Source organism: Anastrepha ludens, chromosome 6, assembly GCF_028408465.1.
Source record: "Anastrepha ludens isolate Willacy chromosome 6, idAnaLude1.1, whole genome shotgun sequence".
Taxonomy (NCBI): Eukaryota; Metazoa; Arthropoda; class Insecta; order Diptera; family Tephritidae; genus Anastrepha; species Anastrepha ludens.
In genome coordinates, this window is record NC_071502.1 from 28,546,908 (window position 1) to 28,564,774 (window position 17,867).

General features: G+C 39.1%; 2 protein-coding genes across 4 annotated transcripts; one reads left to right on the forward strand and one right to left on the reverse strand.

Moving 5' to 3' along the window:
- Positions 1-6,542: 6,542 nt before the first annotated feature.
- Positions 6,543-8,088, forward strand: LOC128866867 (protein CDV3 homolog). Its single transcript, XM_054107896.1, has 4 exons — positions 6,543-6,640; positions 6,724-6,982; positions 7,065-7,352; positions 7,472-8,088. Exons 2-4 carry the CDS (start codon positions 6,776-6,778, stop codon positions 7,712-7,714), a joined length of 738 nt encoding a protein of 245 aa, XP_053963871.1. The 5' UTR covers positions 6,543-6,640; positions 6,724-6,775; the 3' UTR covers positions 7,715-8,088.
- Positions 8,089-8,928: 840 nt separating this feature from the next.
- Positions 8,929-10,228, reverse strand: LOC128866868 (putative gamma-glutamylcyclotransferase CG2811). Of its 3 annotated transcripts, XM_054107898.1 has the most exons (4): positions 10,156-10,228; positions 9,581-10,081; positions 9,410-9,517; positions 8,929-9,121 (listed from the first exon to the last, which is right to left on the reverse strand). In XM_054107898.1, the coding sequence occupies exons 2-4, from the start codon at positions 9,904-9,906 to the stop codon at positions 9,034-9,036; spliced, it is 522 nt and encodes a 173-aa protein (XP_053963873.1). In that variant the 5' UTR covers positions 9,907-10,081; positions 10,156-10,228; the 3' UTR covers positions 8,929-9,033. The 3 variants fall into 3 exon arrangements, with proteins under 3 accessions (XP_053963873.1, XP_053963872.1, XP_053963875.1); XM_054107897.1 differs by having other exon boundaries at positions 9,581-10,209; XM_054107900.1 differs by having other exon boundaries at positions 9,031-9,121; positions 9,322-9,517; positions 9,581-10,208.
- Between the last annotated feature and the right edge of the window lie 7,639 nt (positions 10,229-17,867).

The window sequence follows — 17,867 nt, forward strand, 5'->3', positions numbered from 1 at the left end:
TGAATGTAATACAAAACTAAATAGTGTTGCAAATCACAGCAAAGTTTGTCTTATTTGGGTGCCTGGACAATGTGCTCTTACGGAGAACGAGTTGTCTGATAAACTGGTTAATGAAGACTCTCCAAGCATACCACTAGGACCTGAACTCTTTATAGGTGTCAATTCTGCATCAATCCAACTAGGGATTGACGGTCTCATGAGGTCTTCCCATAGACGACGTTGGCCTTAGTTGGGCTCCTGCAGAGTAGCCAAGTGCTTTGTGAAAGAACCAAACAGGAAACTAGCGACTTTTCTCCTAAAACTTAGTAGGAAGAACCTGGGAGTACTGGTGGGTGTAATCACAGGACACAACGCCTGTGATCAGCATATGGCTACCATGGGAATCTTTGACGACCCAATATGCCAGTCTGCAGAACATTTTCTCTGTAGATGTCTGGCGTCTTCTGGAATCTGACTTAAGCTATTGGGACGCGATGTATCCTATGTCACGGATAAAGTTAGGGCATGAACCTCCTCTTCCGGATCCTTTAAGATTCATTAATGAATCCGAATGATTCGCGGAAGAGTGACCTCAACCCATTTTTTCCGTCTTACCATCCATATTCTATCTATCCCGTCTCTCTATACAATCCACTGTATTCTATGCGGGTATAGTCCAATCGTCTTCCTGACTCGAGTGCTTGGACTTGTCCAACCTCCCACAAATATAATCTAATCTATCTCCCTCGTATATGGGTATAGGAGTTCTACATCAAAGAATATAATCTTTAGAAAATGGTGGAAAAAAATGGCTGCGATTTCTAGTGGATTGGAGGTTGGATCACACATTTTAAGTGTTTCCGCGATGGAAGATGGCCTTTAACCTTATCTACAGTACTAAGGGCCTTTAAGGTATGAGCGTACAAATAGCGGAGATTCCCGGAAATTGAAATTTTTTAAGAGCTTGCAGTAAAAATTGCTAGTCGTTTGCCGTTAAGAGTAAAAATCTCCACGGTTGGTACCAAAATTTCCTGTATTTATATTCACTTGAGTTCCTAAATTACTGTTATAAGTTATTTTGTTCCATCCGTATATATTATGTCCCAATCACGTTTGAAAGGCTCAAGGGCTGCATTGTGTAACTGTTGGTATTCACTATTGCTGGTAGAGTCTTTGGTTTGTTTTTGTGATACATTAATAAGTGATGGTGTAAGCGAGCAGCAAGTCGGAAATATTGCTGTTTCAACCAATGACGGAGTTGATATGATATGGAGCCGTTTCGATAGGGCACCAGTACTACGTTTGCCGTGACAAATAAGTTTGGTGCCACCATTGCTGTATACTCCTTGCCCTCGTACTGCTCGGTATTTACAGCCGAAGCCGCTGCTTTACTTGAAGCAGTACTTTTTGCCTCTCGCTATGGAAGGAAAACTGTAATTTGTACCGATAGTAAATCCGCCATCGAAGCTGTTTTCAACCAATTAAACGGTACACCAATGATCATGAAAATTCGCAACGTTCTATTTCAGTACACCAATCAAATTAAGATAATGTGGGTGCCCGCCCACGTAGGTATACATGGTAATGAAATGGCGGATAAAAGAGCAAAAGAAGCCAATAGAGAACCTCTGCATATGGCTGACTACCTTACCGAAAAAGATATACGCAAACTTGTAAATAAGCATCTAAGAGAAACGTTTTCAAGTGATTGGCGCAGTTTTAGCCATTACTACAAAGGTCATAATCCCACTGGCGGAAAACCTACCTACCCCACAAGCTCAACATGTAGGAAGATAACCGTATTCGCGCGTCTCAGGATTGGTCATACACTCGCAACTCACGTTCATCTCTTGAATGGCATCTCCCGACCAAACTGCGTTCACTGTGGATCTCCTGATTTCAACGTGACTCACCTCCTCGATTACTGCCCAACAAACCATCGGATTATCTTGCACAAACAGTAGACCGTCATATAGAGCTGATTGCAAAATTTGTTACACTTTGTAAACTTAATATAGTATAACTCCATAATTTTTTTCTAACAATAAAAAACAAATGTATACTTAACAAAACTTAGTTTTAAGAGCCTGGACTTAATATGCCCAGCAGTTATAATGTCCGTTTCTAAATATTTTTATTTGCCAGAAATGTTAATATTTTCTTCTTTAGTTATAAATTCTCTTAACTCATATTAAACGATCTCTATATAGTTATAATAAATATAAATTAATTTTTAATTAAGCCGAAGGCCCTGGCAGCCAGTGCTTTAGTACTTAAGTGGAACAATTATTTATAATTGTTTTTTCTTTTAAATAAATAAATAAATAAAGTTATTTTGTAAACATGTATTATTCCAAATTTACATTAACCGTTATATATATGCTGCTTTTTGCGGATATTCTATTCGTTTTGAATTTTATTACCGAATATTGTTACTGCTTTCAAAAACCGGTATTGAGATGCTGAAATGCTGTCAGTGGCGTGAAATACTGCAAAAAAATTGTGCGACCGGCACCGAATAGATTTGTGATTCTTATAACTTACGTGTACTTACTCGTACACATATTTCACCGTAACATCTATACTATCCATAGATTATAAAGGGTGATCAATTTAGAGGTGTCGTATTTTACCTAAATTGAAAAACAATAAAGAAATAAACCACGAAAATTCAAATTGATTTGGCCGTTCATGATATTTATTTTTAAAGATAAATCCTTTCAAATGTTTGCCGCAACTGCGCCGTAGTTCGTGCATCCGTAAACTCCAATTTTGAATGACTCGCTGGAGAACTTCGGTCGGTATCTCGTGAATAACTTTAGTAGCGTTGACTACCAATGCCTCAATCGAGGCTGTTGTATCCACAAAGCATTTTAACTTAACAAATAAATTTCCCAAGCTGTGATATCATACGTTCTTGGTAGGCAATCCACTGCTCCGAGACGAGAGAGAAATTGCGCACCAAAACGACGGCGCATTAAATCCATTGTTACACAGGCTGTATGGCAAGTAGCTCCGTCTTATTCGAACCAAATGTGGTGGAGATCACGGGCTTCAATTTCCCCATTTCCTGATCAAAAACTCGTTTATCAAGGCGCGTTATCATTCGCCTTTCACTTTTACATTTGCGCCAGTCGCGTCTTTGAAGAAATATAGGCCGAGTATTCCTCCAGCACATAGGCCGCACCAAACGGTTTTTTTCAATGGATGTAATGGCTGTTCTTAAACCGCTTTGGGTTGCACTAAGTCATTAAGCCAAAAATGGGCCTCATCGCCGAACACCATAAGTCGGCCTGACGGCGCCTTGAACACTTTTCACAGAGCGTCAATTTTCGTTATACAATAGGTCGATTTGTAAACGTTGTGCGTAAGTCTTTCCATGATGAAATGTCAATGAATACGGAAAAAAATTATTTATTTAGTTTGACAATAGTCACGCGTGATCTGTCAAAAAACTCTACTGGAAAAAGTACCTCTAACCTGATCAGCCTTTATTTGGTAAAGAAGTCGAGTGACCTTTTTTCTGGAAAAAGCGCTTTTTGCGGTCCCGCCATAATTCGTAGCTGCTCTCCCGTTATTGCCTGACGGTTCCACAAGTTTAAGGAGGAAGTGCAAAAGAACAAACTGATTGTTTCGAGCTTCGTCTCTATGTCTAAATGTTTGCTCAAGATATGCTTTGCATAGAGAAACGATCAAAAGGACAGACAGAGCGATATAGAAGATAAGCATAATTATAAACGAAGCAAAATTTTTGCTATTTCCGCTTTCATGACTACTTAGAATGCGTCTCAGGGTTGCATTCTTAATATATTATTAATAAATGTTTCCACACGACCTTATCTAAATCTCTAAATTGGTTCCTTCAAAATATTTAGTATTATCAGCTGATCTTTGAAAATTGCTCTTGAAGGAGTGCAGTGGAGTTTTGTACGATTTACTCTGCAACCGCCTCTTCTTAATGAGCTTGTCTCATCTTATACTTCTCGAAGTATGCTCATAAATGCGAAATTCCTTGATAGTTGAATATTCATCCATTCACTTATGTTAATTTAGGACCTTTTCAGCGGATTTATTCATTCTTCGAAACTTTTTGGGATGTTAACTCATCTCCAGTCTTTCTCGCTTTTTAATTGCGAGGAGTCTCCAGCAAGGTGAAACTCGATTACAGCAATACCGACCGCTAAAAACCCCAAATTTTTGGGTGTCACCTTCGGCAGTTTGCTCTTTTTCACGGCGCATACAACCGCAACTGCCTCTAATATCGAAAACAGCAACAAGATCCTTAAATCGCTAGCCAGCAGCACATGGAGCAAAGACAAAGAAATGTTTTTTGGCGACATTTAAAGCAATTGGCCGGTCGGTACTAAATTACGATGCGTCCATCTGGTCGTCTGGTATAATCGATTCTCGGTGGACAAAGTTCCAGACCTATCAAAACACTGCTATCAAGATAGCCACGGGATGCCCCCTGAGGTCTCCCGATTACTCAAAGGGGTTTCCATGCTCCTGGTCAAGGAGCACAGTAAAGTGTTCAGCAAGCGGTTTCTGCTAGGGTATTAACGCATGAATCACCACTACAGACATTTGCTAGAGCCTGAGCCACCTCCCAGGCGAGTCAGTAGGCTCCTCTTCGACTACACCGACGAGATGCAGCACCAAACACGACTGCAACTACTGCTACAACAACAACAACTGCAACTACTGGACCGGTCAGTATATAAACAGATCTTAAACGACATTCATCGGGAGACTCTCACCACCTTCCTAAACTCCCGACCCCCGAATGCCGGTACCGGAGTCTAACGACCACCCATTTCAAACGAATAGCTTCGGTTGCATCGTGAGACCCGCGTAACCTTGGCTCAATTTCGATCTGTTATTAAGTTAAACTCCTACTTATCCAGAATCAATGCTAGTCAAGATACCATCTTGATATTGGTGCGCTACTTAGAGGTGAAAAGCGAGTGGTACGAATAGTGGAAGACTTTAACCTTTGTCACTCAAGGTTTCCAAACTGCCGTAGGGTACACATATTGGGTGACCGCCATGCCTGAAAAGTGACAGCGCTGATCTGATCATTAACTTCAGCGAAGCTAAGTGGATCAGCTCCACGAAACTTACTGAGAACACGGTCCTGCCCGTTCCAGCAAAAACACGAGTTGGCGTGACGCCAATCATGACTGCTGGGTGGATCGTTTGATTCCCCTAGACCAGTAACTCTGAATGGAGCACGATACAGCCGTGACCATCACCAAATTCCAAAACCGCAACAAGGTTCGTATGCCTCAATCGGTAGCACTTGACAAATACAATGAAACATTGCTGGCGATCAGCCGATGACTGATGGTTTCACCGCGCTAAGCAGAGCACCCTTCCTTTTGTTTATTTACTGATGGACTCTTACGACACTGCGAATTCGGAAATCGCAATCATCTTCTCTATTATTCTTAAAATGAATCTAATTATTTTGCCGCCTTAAAAACAACCGACGGCAAGAAATTCGTCTCTGCTGCGATTCTGTGCGATTTCATGCGAGGCGAATTGAGTTGTGTAGGTGGCATCTTCCCAAAACAGATACTATATTATACGCGATTTTGACAAGTATGACGTCAGGCCCCTTTCCAATACAAAACAAACAAAAACAAAAGAGATTACATGTTTGTGAAAACTCAGCGAATGGCTTGGTAATTTTGTGATTTGTGATCTTAAACCGAACGAACTAATAAAAACCAAGTGCCGCATGTTAAATTGTTTAATCAGAAATGAATATGAAGCCCCAAATGCAGTTTTTGCGTTTTTATGTGGAACAAGTCGTGGCTGGACATTATATATGAGGTCATATAACTTCTTTTATTTGGTTGTTTCTATTGCTTTCGCTTATTCATCCTCTTCGCAGACCAGTAATTCCCCTCCTCTGAAGAAACAAAGCTTCATGGGCTCTTACGACACAGCGACTTTGGAAGGCGCAACCTGGTATTCTATCATCCTTGAATTTCATGCTATTAAACAAGGCGAATCTATTAAAGGTAGTATCGGTAAATCAGCTGATTTGTTTATTTCTTTTGCCGTGTTCATGTGGCTACCAGCCAGGAATGAAACAAGGCGAGGTCATTTTTGTAGTCTACTTTATAAATACTTTGCATTCACTATCAAACGTACAAACCATTTTGGTTGTTCTAGTGCTACCACATTTAATGAATGTGCCCTGATATTAAATAACTTTTACAACTGGCATCCGCCAACCCGCTGTCAACTACACTTCTGTTCAAGGAGTTAGTGTAGACACCACCAACACTATAACAAAAACAACGCCACCGCTGACGGAAATTATTAATTTTTATGAGAGCATTAAGAAAATTAAACCAATACATATATTTTCAAGCAATATTAAATAGATTTTATGAAATTGTTACCTTATTTTTATAACCTATTAAATATTTTTATTTTTCATTTGACATAAAAAGTCGCACGAGATATTGTATACTCTAACCTCACACCAACGCGCAACCTCCGTGGTGCCCTGTGCTACAACCCTGATGAAAGTTGTCACTTTTGCCTACTCGCTACTCGTCACTTTCACTAACTCGTTTTCAAATTGTCTCGTTAATTTTCTTAGCTGTCAACTTCAAAGTAAATTCCTTCTTTTGTAAGGTCGCAAGTGGTAAGTAATCATTTTACGCATGCTGTTTTGCGAAACTTCTACTCGGGTGAACATCAATTTAAATTTCTTTAATTTTTGCATAGTTGACGGCGGTAGCGACTGCTTTTGCGTTTGCAAGTACACAATAACAACACAATGGGCGATTTAGACGATTTCTTTGCCAAAAAGGACAAAAAAAAATCCAAGGCCAAGCCAAAGTTTCTAACAGCAGAAGAGCTGGTCAAGAATTTGGAACGCGAAGCAGCTATAACCAAGCCAAAAAAGTTGGAACCAGCCAACCCTGCACCGACCATTGCACCGAGTGACATTGAGGAAGTGAAACCTAAGCAGGTAGTGGAAGAGGTTAGTGACGAATGCAAATAATTTATATTCATTATGTGTATTATTAACACATTGTTGTTTTTGTGTACATACTTCTTTATAGCCAGCCGAAGAAGAATGGGATGATTTCGAGCAAGAGCAGCGTAAAGATTACACTGGTCTTAAAATTGGCCAACTAACCATTGACGATGAAGAGGAGGAGAGTCCAGCTGAGGGTGAAGAAGATGAAGTGGATAGTGATGGCAATATAAATGTCGAAACAAATACCTCGAAACGTAGTGGCGGTGGACCGTGGAAAAAGGTTATACCAGCCGAGGAAGTAACTCAAATCCCGATGGAAATGGAGAAACCCACTTCAAAACTTTACATTTCACCTGCCCTACGAGCAGCTGTAAGTATTAAGCAAAAATGTGGTATTGTTAGTGCAAATGTTTGCCACGTCCACGTCAATTGTTGTGAAAATACGCTTTTGTTTACAAATAATTACTATTTACGTTCTTGTTTGTTTAGCAAGCGGGAGCTGCGCCGGGTCCGCGCTTGAAGCCGCGCAATCGTGCAGCGCCTGATATAACGAATGCAGAGTACTTCCCTTCGTTGAGTGCCGCCCGGCCCGAAGAGCAACGAAAAAAGAAAAACGAGCCAGCTTTTGAGGAGGTTCGACATGGTGGCCGAGTGCAGCGCATTCATGATCAAACTGCGGCGCCTGTTTCCGTGGCCAATTATTTCCAGTCGCTGGACGAGGACGATAGCTAGAAAGCGGAAGGCCGCAACTCACTCTATTTGGATTCTTTTTTCCTTTTTCTTTTCTTAAAAAAAAAAGAGGAAGTCTGTATTGTATGTGTTGTACGCTTCGTATCTATACCAATTTGTTTTTTTTTTTTTTTTGTAATCTTCAGAACATTTTATTTTCGCACTTTTTATACTTTGCTAACTGGTGTGCAGAATTGTGGTACCTGACGCGGCCGCCACTTTTCATAATTGTTCGGGAACTGCCGCTTCACAATAGAAATTATATTCAAATAGTGGTAGGGACAGAGATTAGCTTCCGAAAAACATGAAATTCATTTTATGATTAAATGAGAACAGAAAATAAAATATATAATGAAGTCAACTGCTAAAACAAAAACAAATTGTTTTTTTTTTTTTATTTTATTTTATTAAACAAACGCCAATCGGCAATAACATACAAATATTATAAAAGAGAGTACAGAATTCGTTCCCACGACAGTCGGTTCTACGTTACCGGAACGACCCGGATTTATTCCGGCCAAGGACTGTCACTTCAGCAGCATTCCCCAGATATGTATGGGGAATGTTTATGCTGCTACAACAACAACAACAGAGTACAGAATCAGAATTTATAGAGGGCTGGTAAGAAATACAATGATAAAGATTATGGGGCACAAAGTTCTTGAGAAAAATCACGGTATTACTATAGGATGATATTTTTGGCATTTCGCAGAAAAGTGTCGTTTATTTCCACCATAGAAATCGAGAGCACCATGAAGTGAGTTGACGCTGACGGCTATTCTATTGCGCGGGCCGTGATAGACGTAGCTTTTGCAGGTAGCGACTGTTTTCAGTAGACGACTATTCCTAAGAGTGAGACCAGCCGGGGCAAGCTCGAAGGAGCTGCGTACTTCCGGAGCATCAATAATACCATTTACCACTTTATAGAAGAACGCCAGATCAGTTATGCGACGGCGAGCCCGCAGACTGTTGATGTTGTACCGAATGTAGATATCTTCTGTGGCTAAAACGGTTGATGATGAAGGCCGGAAGGCTAAGGTCTTGCAGAGCTTACGCTGCACTCTTTCAATTCTAGTAATGCCTGCTTCAGTGTATGGAGACCAGATTATGGCTCCATACTCCAATATTGGAAGAACTAGAGCTTTGAAAAGACAAAGCAGGGAGTAGAGGTTCTTGAAGTCCTTACTATTGCTAGTTATAAATCCGAGTATCTTAAAAGTTCTCTGAGCTTTTCCGTCTATGTGCTTGTGAAAAGTTAGTAGTTTTTTATTTAATATGCGATTTATTGCACAGTAGGTGAAATTTTTATTACATTAAGGATTCTAAACATCATTCGTTGGTTTAGTACATTTTTTGACCGTACTTAACTCCTCCCCTACATACATGTCGTCCCTGGAGCTTTCTAGATAACTGCAAAAACAAAACAGTATTGTTAGCGTAAATGAAATTACTGTTAGTAAGGCGGATATAGTAGATGCGTATGTATGTACATAGATAGTAAATCCTAATTTTAGTTGATATGCAAGAAAATAAGGCAAAGTAGTGCTTAACGTCTGCGCCTGTTTAAAGGAATTCATACATATTCTTGCTACAAAATAATCATAAATTACGCCAGTTAACTAATAGCCACTTCATTCCACATGCAGCACTCAATAGGCCATGTCTTCTTTGGCCTTCACTTCTGGCAATCTTGCTGACCTTTCGCAATACGGTTGTGCTGCGTTATTATGATATGAGTCCAGATGGCGTTTGGAGAGCAGCTGTTCCGGAAATTGCTTGATCAAATATAGCCAACAGTCCATTGATCTGCAATGCATAAAATTTAATTTTGTTTCTTAATTTTCTATTTGCTGTTCCTAGCATTCTTACACATTATCTTCAGTTGTTACTTGCTGTATTTCGCGTTCGTAATAATTGGGGCAATCCTCCAGCACATCGAGATTTGCAAACATTGTGTCGTCCACCTCGTAAACCTCACCGCATACATTACGACCCGTTCCAGGTTTATTTAACAAAAATGGAATGTTGTAGCGTGTGCCTATCACCAGTGGAAACTTTTGCACAGTGCGCGCCTCGCACACAAAACGCGAGTGCCCATTTTCAGTGCGTGTGAGCCAGTGGTGATTTGGCTCGCCGCGCTTCAACGTGCCATAGACGAATACCTTTATAAGATTTCCAGACAATTTCGCAGACATAATGTGAAGCCGAAGTAGTTGAAAATCTCATTAAATGACCACCAAAAGCGAGTAGAAAGCTTTGCGCATTTTGATAACAACCAATTCGATGCTGATTCAGCAATGATTTCCAGAGTGCCCGGAGTGGATATACGCGGTGTTTAATAATTAGGCACAAAACGATGGCGCACCATCTCTATATGCATATAAATATTTAAAATAACTTGAAAGTTTTTTGCTTTGTTAAAAATATTTTTTGCTTTTTTTTACTTAGCCGAATCTTGCACTTTAATTCTTCTCAAGTCCGACAGCACTTATTAGCAAATACAGGTGGCAGCTTTTTTTATTAACCCTTCTGCGTCGCTGCAATTAAGAATTAAGGCATAATTATTTAAAAAATTTAAGCGCTCCACAGTGGTCAAGTAGCCCGACGTTTTGGTCAGAAAACAATAAGTCAAAGAGAAATAGTACGATTTTTATGAAATTTTTACATATAGGGTTTTTTGTGTCGCTGATTCTGAAAATGAAATCAGAATTTCAAAGTTCAAAATGGCGGACCCAAAATGGCGGACATTTTTCGCGAAAAGTGTTCAGATTTTACTAAAATTCACATTACCGAGGTTTTTGGGGTCGCTGATTGTGAATATGAGATCAGAATTTCAAAATTCAAAATGGCGGACAGTTTTTGCGAAAAGTTTTCAGATTTTACTGAAGTTCACATTACCAAGGTTTTTGGAGTCTTTGATTTCGACAGTAGACGTACGATTTTCAAAAGAATATGCCACATTAAAAGGGGGGAAAATATGTCGTGAAAAATAATACACTTAAACTGAAAGTGACGTATCATACATTTATTTATGAAATAAACTTAAATTTTAATAGGAAGAACATACATTTATTCATATCTCCTCTTCATTGTTCACATCAAGGATGCTGTCTGAAAACTTCATTAATGTATATAAATTAATATACAATAAATATATTTACCATATATTAATGTAAATTTATATAAACTATTCACCGTTACGCTCGTTGAATCGTCCAACAAGCTTTTATTATTCTCCAGGAAACGATTTTTCGTACTGCGAGCATCTTTCCATTTCTTTTTCAAAACAGAAATAACTTTAATCAAAGCCATTTTTGATTTTTCTTGCGTCGTCCATTAGTTTATTACAGATAATTTGTATTAAATTATCAAATTTTTCTGACAGAAAAACATCATGGATGGCATCGAATATTTTCCTCCTTGTCCATGAAAAAATTTTTCTCTTGAATCCTATTAAAAAAAAAAAAATACTTTAAAATAATAATATAATTACCATTACATTAATTATTTTATTATTATCATTATATGATTTTTTAATATTATCAAAACATGATTTTTATCACTCTTTTGCATTTATTAATAATTATTTATTGTTTTAATAACAATATTCACTATAGAAATTGAGATAAAAAAAAAATAAATAATTGGCGCGTACACTTCTGTTAGGTGTTTGGCCGAGCTCCTCCTCCTATTTGTGGTAGAAATTGAGATAAAAGTAGAAATAAACACTCTGCATATATTACATTCATTCCTAATATTTCCCAGGCATACACACAAATAAAACCAGTTTCGATCGCCCCCCGCGGCTCAAATGCCCTAACACGCGCTTCAAGCTCGGCAGCGACCTGCTGCAAAGAAAGCGTATTTTTGACGAGCGGGGATAGCGCGGGAGCAAGATCTAAACAGATTCGAAATCTGTATACTTTTCTGCACTAGGAAACGTAAATATCTCCGCGGCAATTCGTGGCAATAAAAATAATTATCTACGAGATGAAGTGCAATTGAAAAAAAAGGGGAAAAAGGCTTGTATTGCGTCATTAATATTGCCTCTAAAAATACAACAATATGGTTACAGTAAAGTACTTTCGTAATCTACATACCTTTCCGAACAACATCCTTTTTAGTTTGCCCTTTTTCGTTGAAAAATGGTGAATCTGCAACTATTTTTGTGTGACGCTCGAAAACGTGCATGCGTACTGTCTCGCGCGAGTCCCGACAAATGACACTTTTGAGCGTTCACCACGGAACATCTGTTCAATGTAAACATCTGTCCCTTTGGATTTTAATGCTCCAGTGTCATCTGTTGACGAATATATGAAGCTTTACCTCAAACGGTAACTTTCGATTTTGGGATTTTTGGCCAAAACGTCGGCCTACTTGACCACTGTCCGCTCGTTTAACTTCGTTGGCTGGTCAGGTCGTCCGAATGAATACAAACGCTCCGGCTCTGAAAGTATTCGCTGCGCTACCAGCCATAGATGACTAGATGTGAAACTTATTCATTTTGAGAGAGAGCGCGCCCATGAGGACGTTTCAAAACTTGGCAGCACTCACACATTATGGGATTTTGAACAGCTGATAGGCGAAATGGCAGACTGCCAGAAGAAACGCGCCGAAAATAACTGACGAAAACAGTTCGTTTTTGCTTAATGGATAAATGACGTGTTGAAATGTTTATAATTATTTGTCTTAAAATTAATCCAATTGAAACGTAATAATTTAAATTGAAGGGAGTTTTAGAATTTTTCAAAGCCTTTTATATCCTTTTCAACTTCTACTTTAATTAGTCTTATGCACATATGCATATGAATACATTTTACTCGTACATACATGTACTTTTATTGAAATCTGTATGTTGGTTTATGTCTGTAAATTGGTATATACGTAATTGTTCTATGAGTGAAAAGCGTAGGTAAGGGAATTTAATTTGAGTTTGAGATATTTTACGAAGATTAAAAGTAATCTGCTTTAACTTATTCTGTTCGTTGTTTGAGAATTTTTGTTTTTTGTTACCCACTTTCTGTGTTATATTAAAAAATCGCAATAAGTCATGTTTTTAATTATAACTTATGTTTTTCGGGTTCACAACTTTATTATTATTAAATTACTTATGAATACCAGTTTTAAATAATTTCATTTACATATAACTTTTTAAATTTTTTGCTTATTTATTTACATATTTCATACGGATTGTGCTTATTTTTAGTATATGTTGGGGGTTACGAGTGATATAAGGCTATTGGGCAACCGCACACTAAATACTAACCTCAATGGGGGTATGGAAACTAAAAATGCCAGACCTTTGGTTCAAAAATACCCAATTCATGTTTCTACCGGTGTGGCAATATTGGAAAATGTTATAAAAAATGCACATTTTTCAGCGCTCTCACGAGAAAAAGAGTTTCACATCTAGTCATCTATGCTACCAGCTGGTGGTAGCAGAGGAAGAGGAAGGCCTACTCTGCGTTGGAGAGATCAAGGGGGCGATGACTTGGCTTCGCTTAGTGTATTCAATCGGCGACGGTTAGCAACATGATTCAATTATTAATTATTTCTCATTGAATCATGGGTAAGCACGAGAAAGTAACGAATAGCGCGCTTTGTTAAACTCGGCGTAAAAGGTTATGGGTCCAATCAAGAAGAGGAAGAACAAGAAGTTCAAATGCAGAGAATTTGTTAAACTGAGTTTAAGCTTTCAAAATTGGGCATTTAAAGATAGTTTAACTGTGAAGTATGTATAGCAAAATTTGCACTGAAAAACAGGCGCTTAGCTTGACACGAACAAAAAAAAAAAAAAATTAAATTGTATGAGGGCTTTAACCACCAAATCCATAGTGCAGTGGAGAACTCAAAATGGGTTCGCAAAATGATTTTAGTCGAAACCATAACTGTTTATACAAACAGATTGTTTAAGCTCAACTCGTAGCCAGTGCAATGTTCTACAGGCCGAAGTAATATTCTGACTCGGTGAGCCTGAAGCGGAAGGAACATTACGGCTCCTCTTCGAGGTCACAGGAAAAAATGTGTTCGGCTCAATATCGATTTTACAGTCGTGCAGCTGCCTTTCCACGTGTCAGATTGACAGCTCGTTTTAAAAGACAGGATTGGAGTATTGGAGTGATTAAGAGGTTGGTACTCTACTTCTTCTTTCATAGCGTTACAACGCGGGGTGCGTCAAAGCTTCCTTCAAAACACTCCTCCAAAGTGGTCTATCTTGAGCTGTTGCTTCGTAGTTACGTATTCCCAGCTTCTTAAGATCGTGTTCCACTGCGTCTATCCAACGGTTCCTCGGTCTGCCTTTGGCCTTCACGCCCATTAGCTTTCCTGTCAAGGCTTTCTTCACGGTACAGTCAACAGGCATACGGATCACATGACCTAGCCATCTTATGCGCTGCGCTTTAACAAAACGCACAGCTGTCTCGTTCTGAGTTAGATCGTTCAGTTTAGAGTTCAATCGAATTCTATAGGTACCATCATCCATTCTTGTTGGATGCCAAAGATTTTTCATAAGATCTTTCATAAAATTTTTCTTTCCATGCGAGCAATCTGAGCAGAATCATCAACATTAAGAGTCCATACCTCACAACCATATGTCAGGATTGGTCGAATAAGGTTCTTGTACATAGTGCACTTTGTAGCTTTAGACAAAAGTCGGGACTTGAACAAGTTAAGGTGGGCGTAATACGCTTTGTTGGCGGCGTTGGTGCGATCCCGGACGGCGGAAGTTGAATCACCGCTACATGCGAACATAACTCTTAGGTACTTAAAATGCTGCACTGCTTCAAAAGTATAGGCTCCCACATGGAAATTGGTTGGTACTCTAAATAGAACTATTTCCAAAATGTAGTGTTATGCACTTTAGGCAAAGTATCCATTTATATATATATTTGGGGAATACAGCTGGAGGGACAATTCTCAACCGGATATGAATCCAGTTCGTTCTAATAAAGTAGAACCGGCGTTCGTGAAAAAGGAGTCCATGGTTCAAAGTGGCTAAGATGAATATTCCTTAAGTGATTACCGTTTAGGGTCTGTATATAACAAACAATTCGTTTACATATTTTAAGCTCCTCGTAAGTGAGCTCAAGGAAAAGCCTTGTGAAATATCTACAGGTGATCCGGCTTTTAGCAAAAGTTTACAAGGATGATGCCTTCGTCCTGTAGCAGTCACGGGAGGGGCTTTCAGTCGGACCTGTGTAGCTTCAATCTGCACATGAAGACAAGCAATCTGTCAAACGCAACTTCTTAAATTAATGAACAAAGCAGATATCCATTCATCTTGAAATCTGACGGTGAACGTTGAAATGGTTTGGTCACACACTGCGAAAACCACATGGAGATATCAGAAAAGCAGCCCTAGACGGGCTAGACTGCTTTGCGGGTTAGCAGTCGGAGATGCGAGAGGTCATTTAAGACGTGGAGTCGACTAGTGGAAGAAGAAGCTCTACAAGCAGGTCGCACTTGGGAACAAATCAAATTCTTAGCTTTAAAGCAATCGAATATTAACTTGTTTCTTGAGGCTCTGTGTTCCACCTACGAAGGTATTGATCAACGTCTTTTTCACTCTCCTTGCTAATTGGACAGTCTGGGGAACTGGCATGGTCAAATTTATGGAGTTATTTCCTATATGCCCCGCGCTTTGAAAGGGATTGAGTTAGGTGGTTGTTGTTGTTGAACTGACAGCCCTTGGCCGGATATAAATCAGGATCGTTCCGGTTACGTAGAGCCGACTGTCGTGGGAACGTGAGTTAGGTGGGAGTTTATTGCGCTATGGTTTCTTTCTAACCAAGTCATAACATTGGGTAATAGTTCATGCATCCATCTACCATTAGGTGATCTGTTGCACCGGTCTTACCAGTGGGTGATCGAACGACATCTTTCTTCGCAAAGCCTTATTTATAATCTTAGCATTCCGTTTGCCACAATGTCCTTCGCCATCAAAAATTTGATAGTCCGCAAAGTGCTTAGCCTTCGACGAATTTGAGTTTAAAAACTCATGAAGTTTACTACCTGTGCGAGCGAAAAAACATCTGTCGTCCTCTTGCAATCCTAAAGTAAGACAATAGAAGCAGGTACGGCAGCAGTTTTGTCAATAGTTACGACTGCTTATTTGTATCCAAGGAAAATTTATCCCTATACCTGCTTATATAAAATAACTTCTGAGCAGAGAGGTAACCGAACAGAGGTGAGCAATCATTTTGGAAAATGAATAACCACGTGTTTTACAAAAAAGCGTGCGAGGATAGGCTTTAGACATCACTGGAATATAAGCAGAATGGGTATAGTTTTATATGGGGGATCCTTCTCTACAGCACTTATAAATAGCTGGGTGTAATATATAACTGTTAATATATAAATAACTTACGGCGCAGAAGCTTGAACGAAGACAAGGCGTCCGATGAGGCGTCCCTTGGAGTGTTTAAGTGAAAGATTCTTTGGAAGATTTTTGGACCTTAACACGTCATGTCGTCCGAATGGATACAAACGCCCCGGCTGTGAAAGTATTCGATGTGATAACAGCTGGTGGTAGCAGAGGAAGAGGAAGGCCTCCTCTGTGTTGGAAGGATCAGATGGAGAAGGACTTGGCTTCACTTGGTGTTTCCAACTGACGCCCAGCACGAGAAAGAAATGTCTGGCGCGCTTTGCTAAACTCGGCCAAAATTGCGTAAGCGGTTAGCGCGCCAATCAAGTAGAAGAATATATTACACAGGCCTCGAAAAGTTTGAAGTATGGTTTAAAGTATCATTTTTGCTGTTGTAACGGCTCAGAACATCATCGATAAATTTCAAGGAAATGCTACTGGGAAAACAGGTTGTGTGTGATAAATATCCAAATTCAATGTAGACTTGACTGTTGTGGGAACGAGAGATGCCCTCTTATATGACGTAGTAGCTGCTATATTGCCGATTGACGGAACTTACCTAGTTGCCCATTTAGGTTATTTTTAGAACGGCAGAGCTATTTCAGTTGATTTAAATGCAAATTTGGTCCTCCCTCCCGAAGTAATATAGAAAGCAGTTCCGGGAAGGATGTCTCCCCAGAAGGAGAGGAGGGATCGTTTTGTGGCCACACCACACGACGCAGTAGACGACGGTCGCTGTTGTTGCGAAGAAATTTCGAACCTAACCTCACCCACAAAAAAAAAACAAGTGGTCTCACTATTCAATTTTGTAAACATCAATTACAGTATATTAACAGCCACCTCTCTTAAGCGGACTCCTGCAATAACCGGACACCTTTTTTAGTACATACCACAAATCCTAAAGAATTCATTAAAATTTGTTCCTCTGAGCGGACAACCTGCCCATAACATATTATCAACTTTTTGTGCACTTTTTTCATAAGCGGACACCTCCTATAAGCCGTCCAGTTGTTGTTGTAGTAGTGCGAAGAGTTAATCAGAATTCTGAGAAGAGCTGGCTTAAATTTATTCATTTATTGGAAGGACTTTTTCGATTTTTTCAATGTTTCGTAGCACTTGGAAGCCAAAAAACCCGTTAAAAAAAATCGGCTCATTTGTTATTGTAAGATTAATAATTATTAAAAAAATCAAGAAGAACTGTGTACTATTTGAAAACCACTGGTCTAGTTAGATAACAAATTTCAGAGACCAGCTTTAATGCCGAGCCGATATAGAAACCCGGCTTGGAGCAACGGACACTCAAATAGTCATAACTTTGCAAATTGAGATCAAATCGACTGGAAATTTTTGCACTATATCTCGAAATACTAAATTGTTTGCGATTTAAATAAATTTAAAAAAAGGGGAAAAAAGTTTAACCCTCCGTTGGACAAACCTTTTTTAAAACCCTCGGTTGGGAAAACATCCGGGTTACATGCATTTGTATGGATTATGTGGCCCATGCGCCACATTAATAATCCATTTTTAAGTATTGCAGGTATATATTTTTAATTTCTCACGTTTTTCATGGGGTTTGGCATGCATCACTAAATATATTTTGGTTTGTGAAAAACAGGATTTTTTATGTTGTTCTTTATTTTGACTCATTTCGCAGAAGGTGGAACAAAAAATTTTGATTACAATGAAATTTTTTGGTAAAATATGAAATGATATTTATTTAGGGATTCGGTGGAAGGCAAGCAAAATACATATGAGATTTTACAGTGCAGTTGACAAACTGGATTTTTGCATACT

Excerpts from the sequence above, each read along its gene's own strand:
- LOC128866868 (XM_054107898.1), bottom strand. The coding sequence starts at position 9,906 with ATGTCTGCGAAATTGTCTGGAAATCTTATAAAGGTATTCGTCTATGGC. Across the intron at positions 9,518-9,580 it reads GTAACAACTGAAGATAATGT|ATCAATGGACTGTTGGCTAT; the intron begins GTAAGAATGCTA and ends TATGCATTGCAG. Across the intron at positions 9,122-9,409 it reads GCACAACCGTATTGCGAAAG|TTATCTAGAAAGCTCCAGGG; the intron begins GTCAGCAAGATT and ends TTGTTTTTGCAG.
- LOC128866867 (XM_054107896.1), top strand. The coding sequence starts at position 6,776 with ATGGGCGATTTAGACGATTTCTTTGCCAAAAAGGACAAAAAAAAATCC. Across the intron at positions 6,983-7,064 it reads CTAAGCAGGTAGTGGAAGAG|CCAGCCGAAGAAGAATGGGA; the intron begins GTTAGTGACGAA and ends ACTTCTTTATAG. Across the intron at positions 7,353-7,471 it reads CACCTGCCCTACGAGCAGCT|CAAGCGGGAGCTGCGCCGGG; the intron begins GTAAGTATTAAG and ends TTGTTTGTTTAG.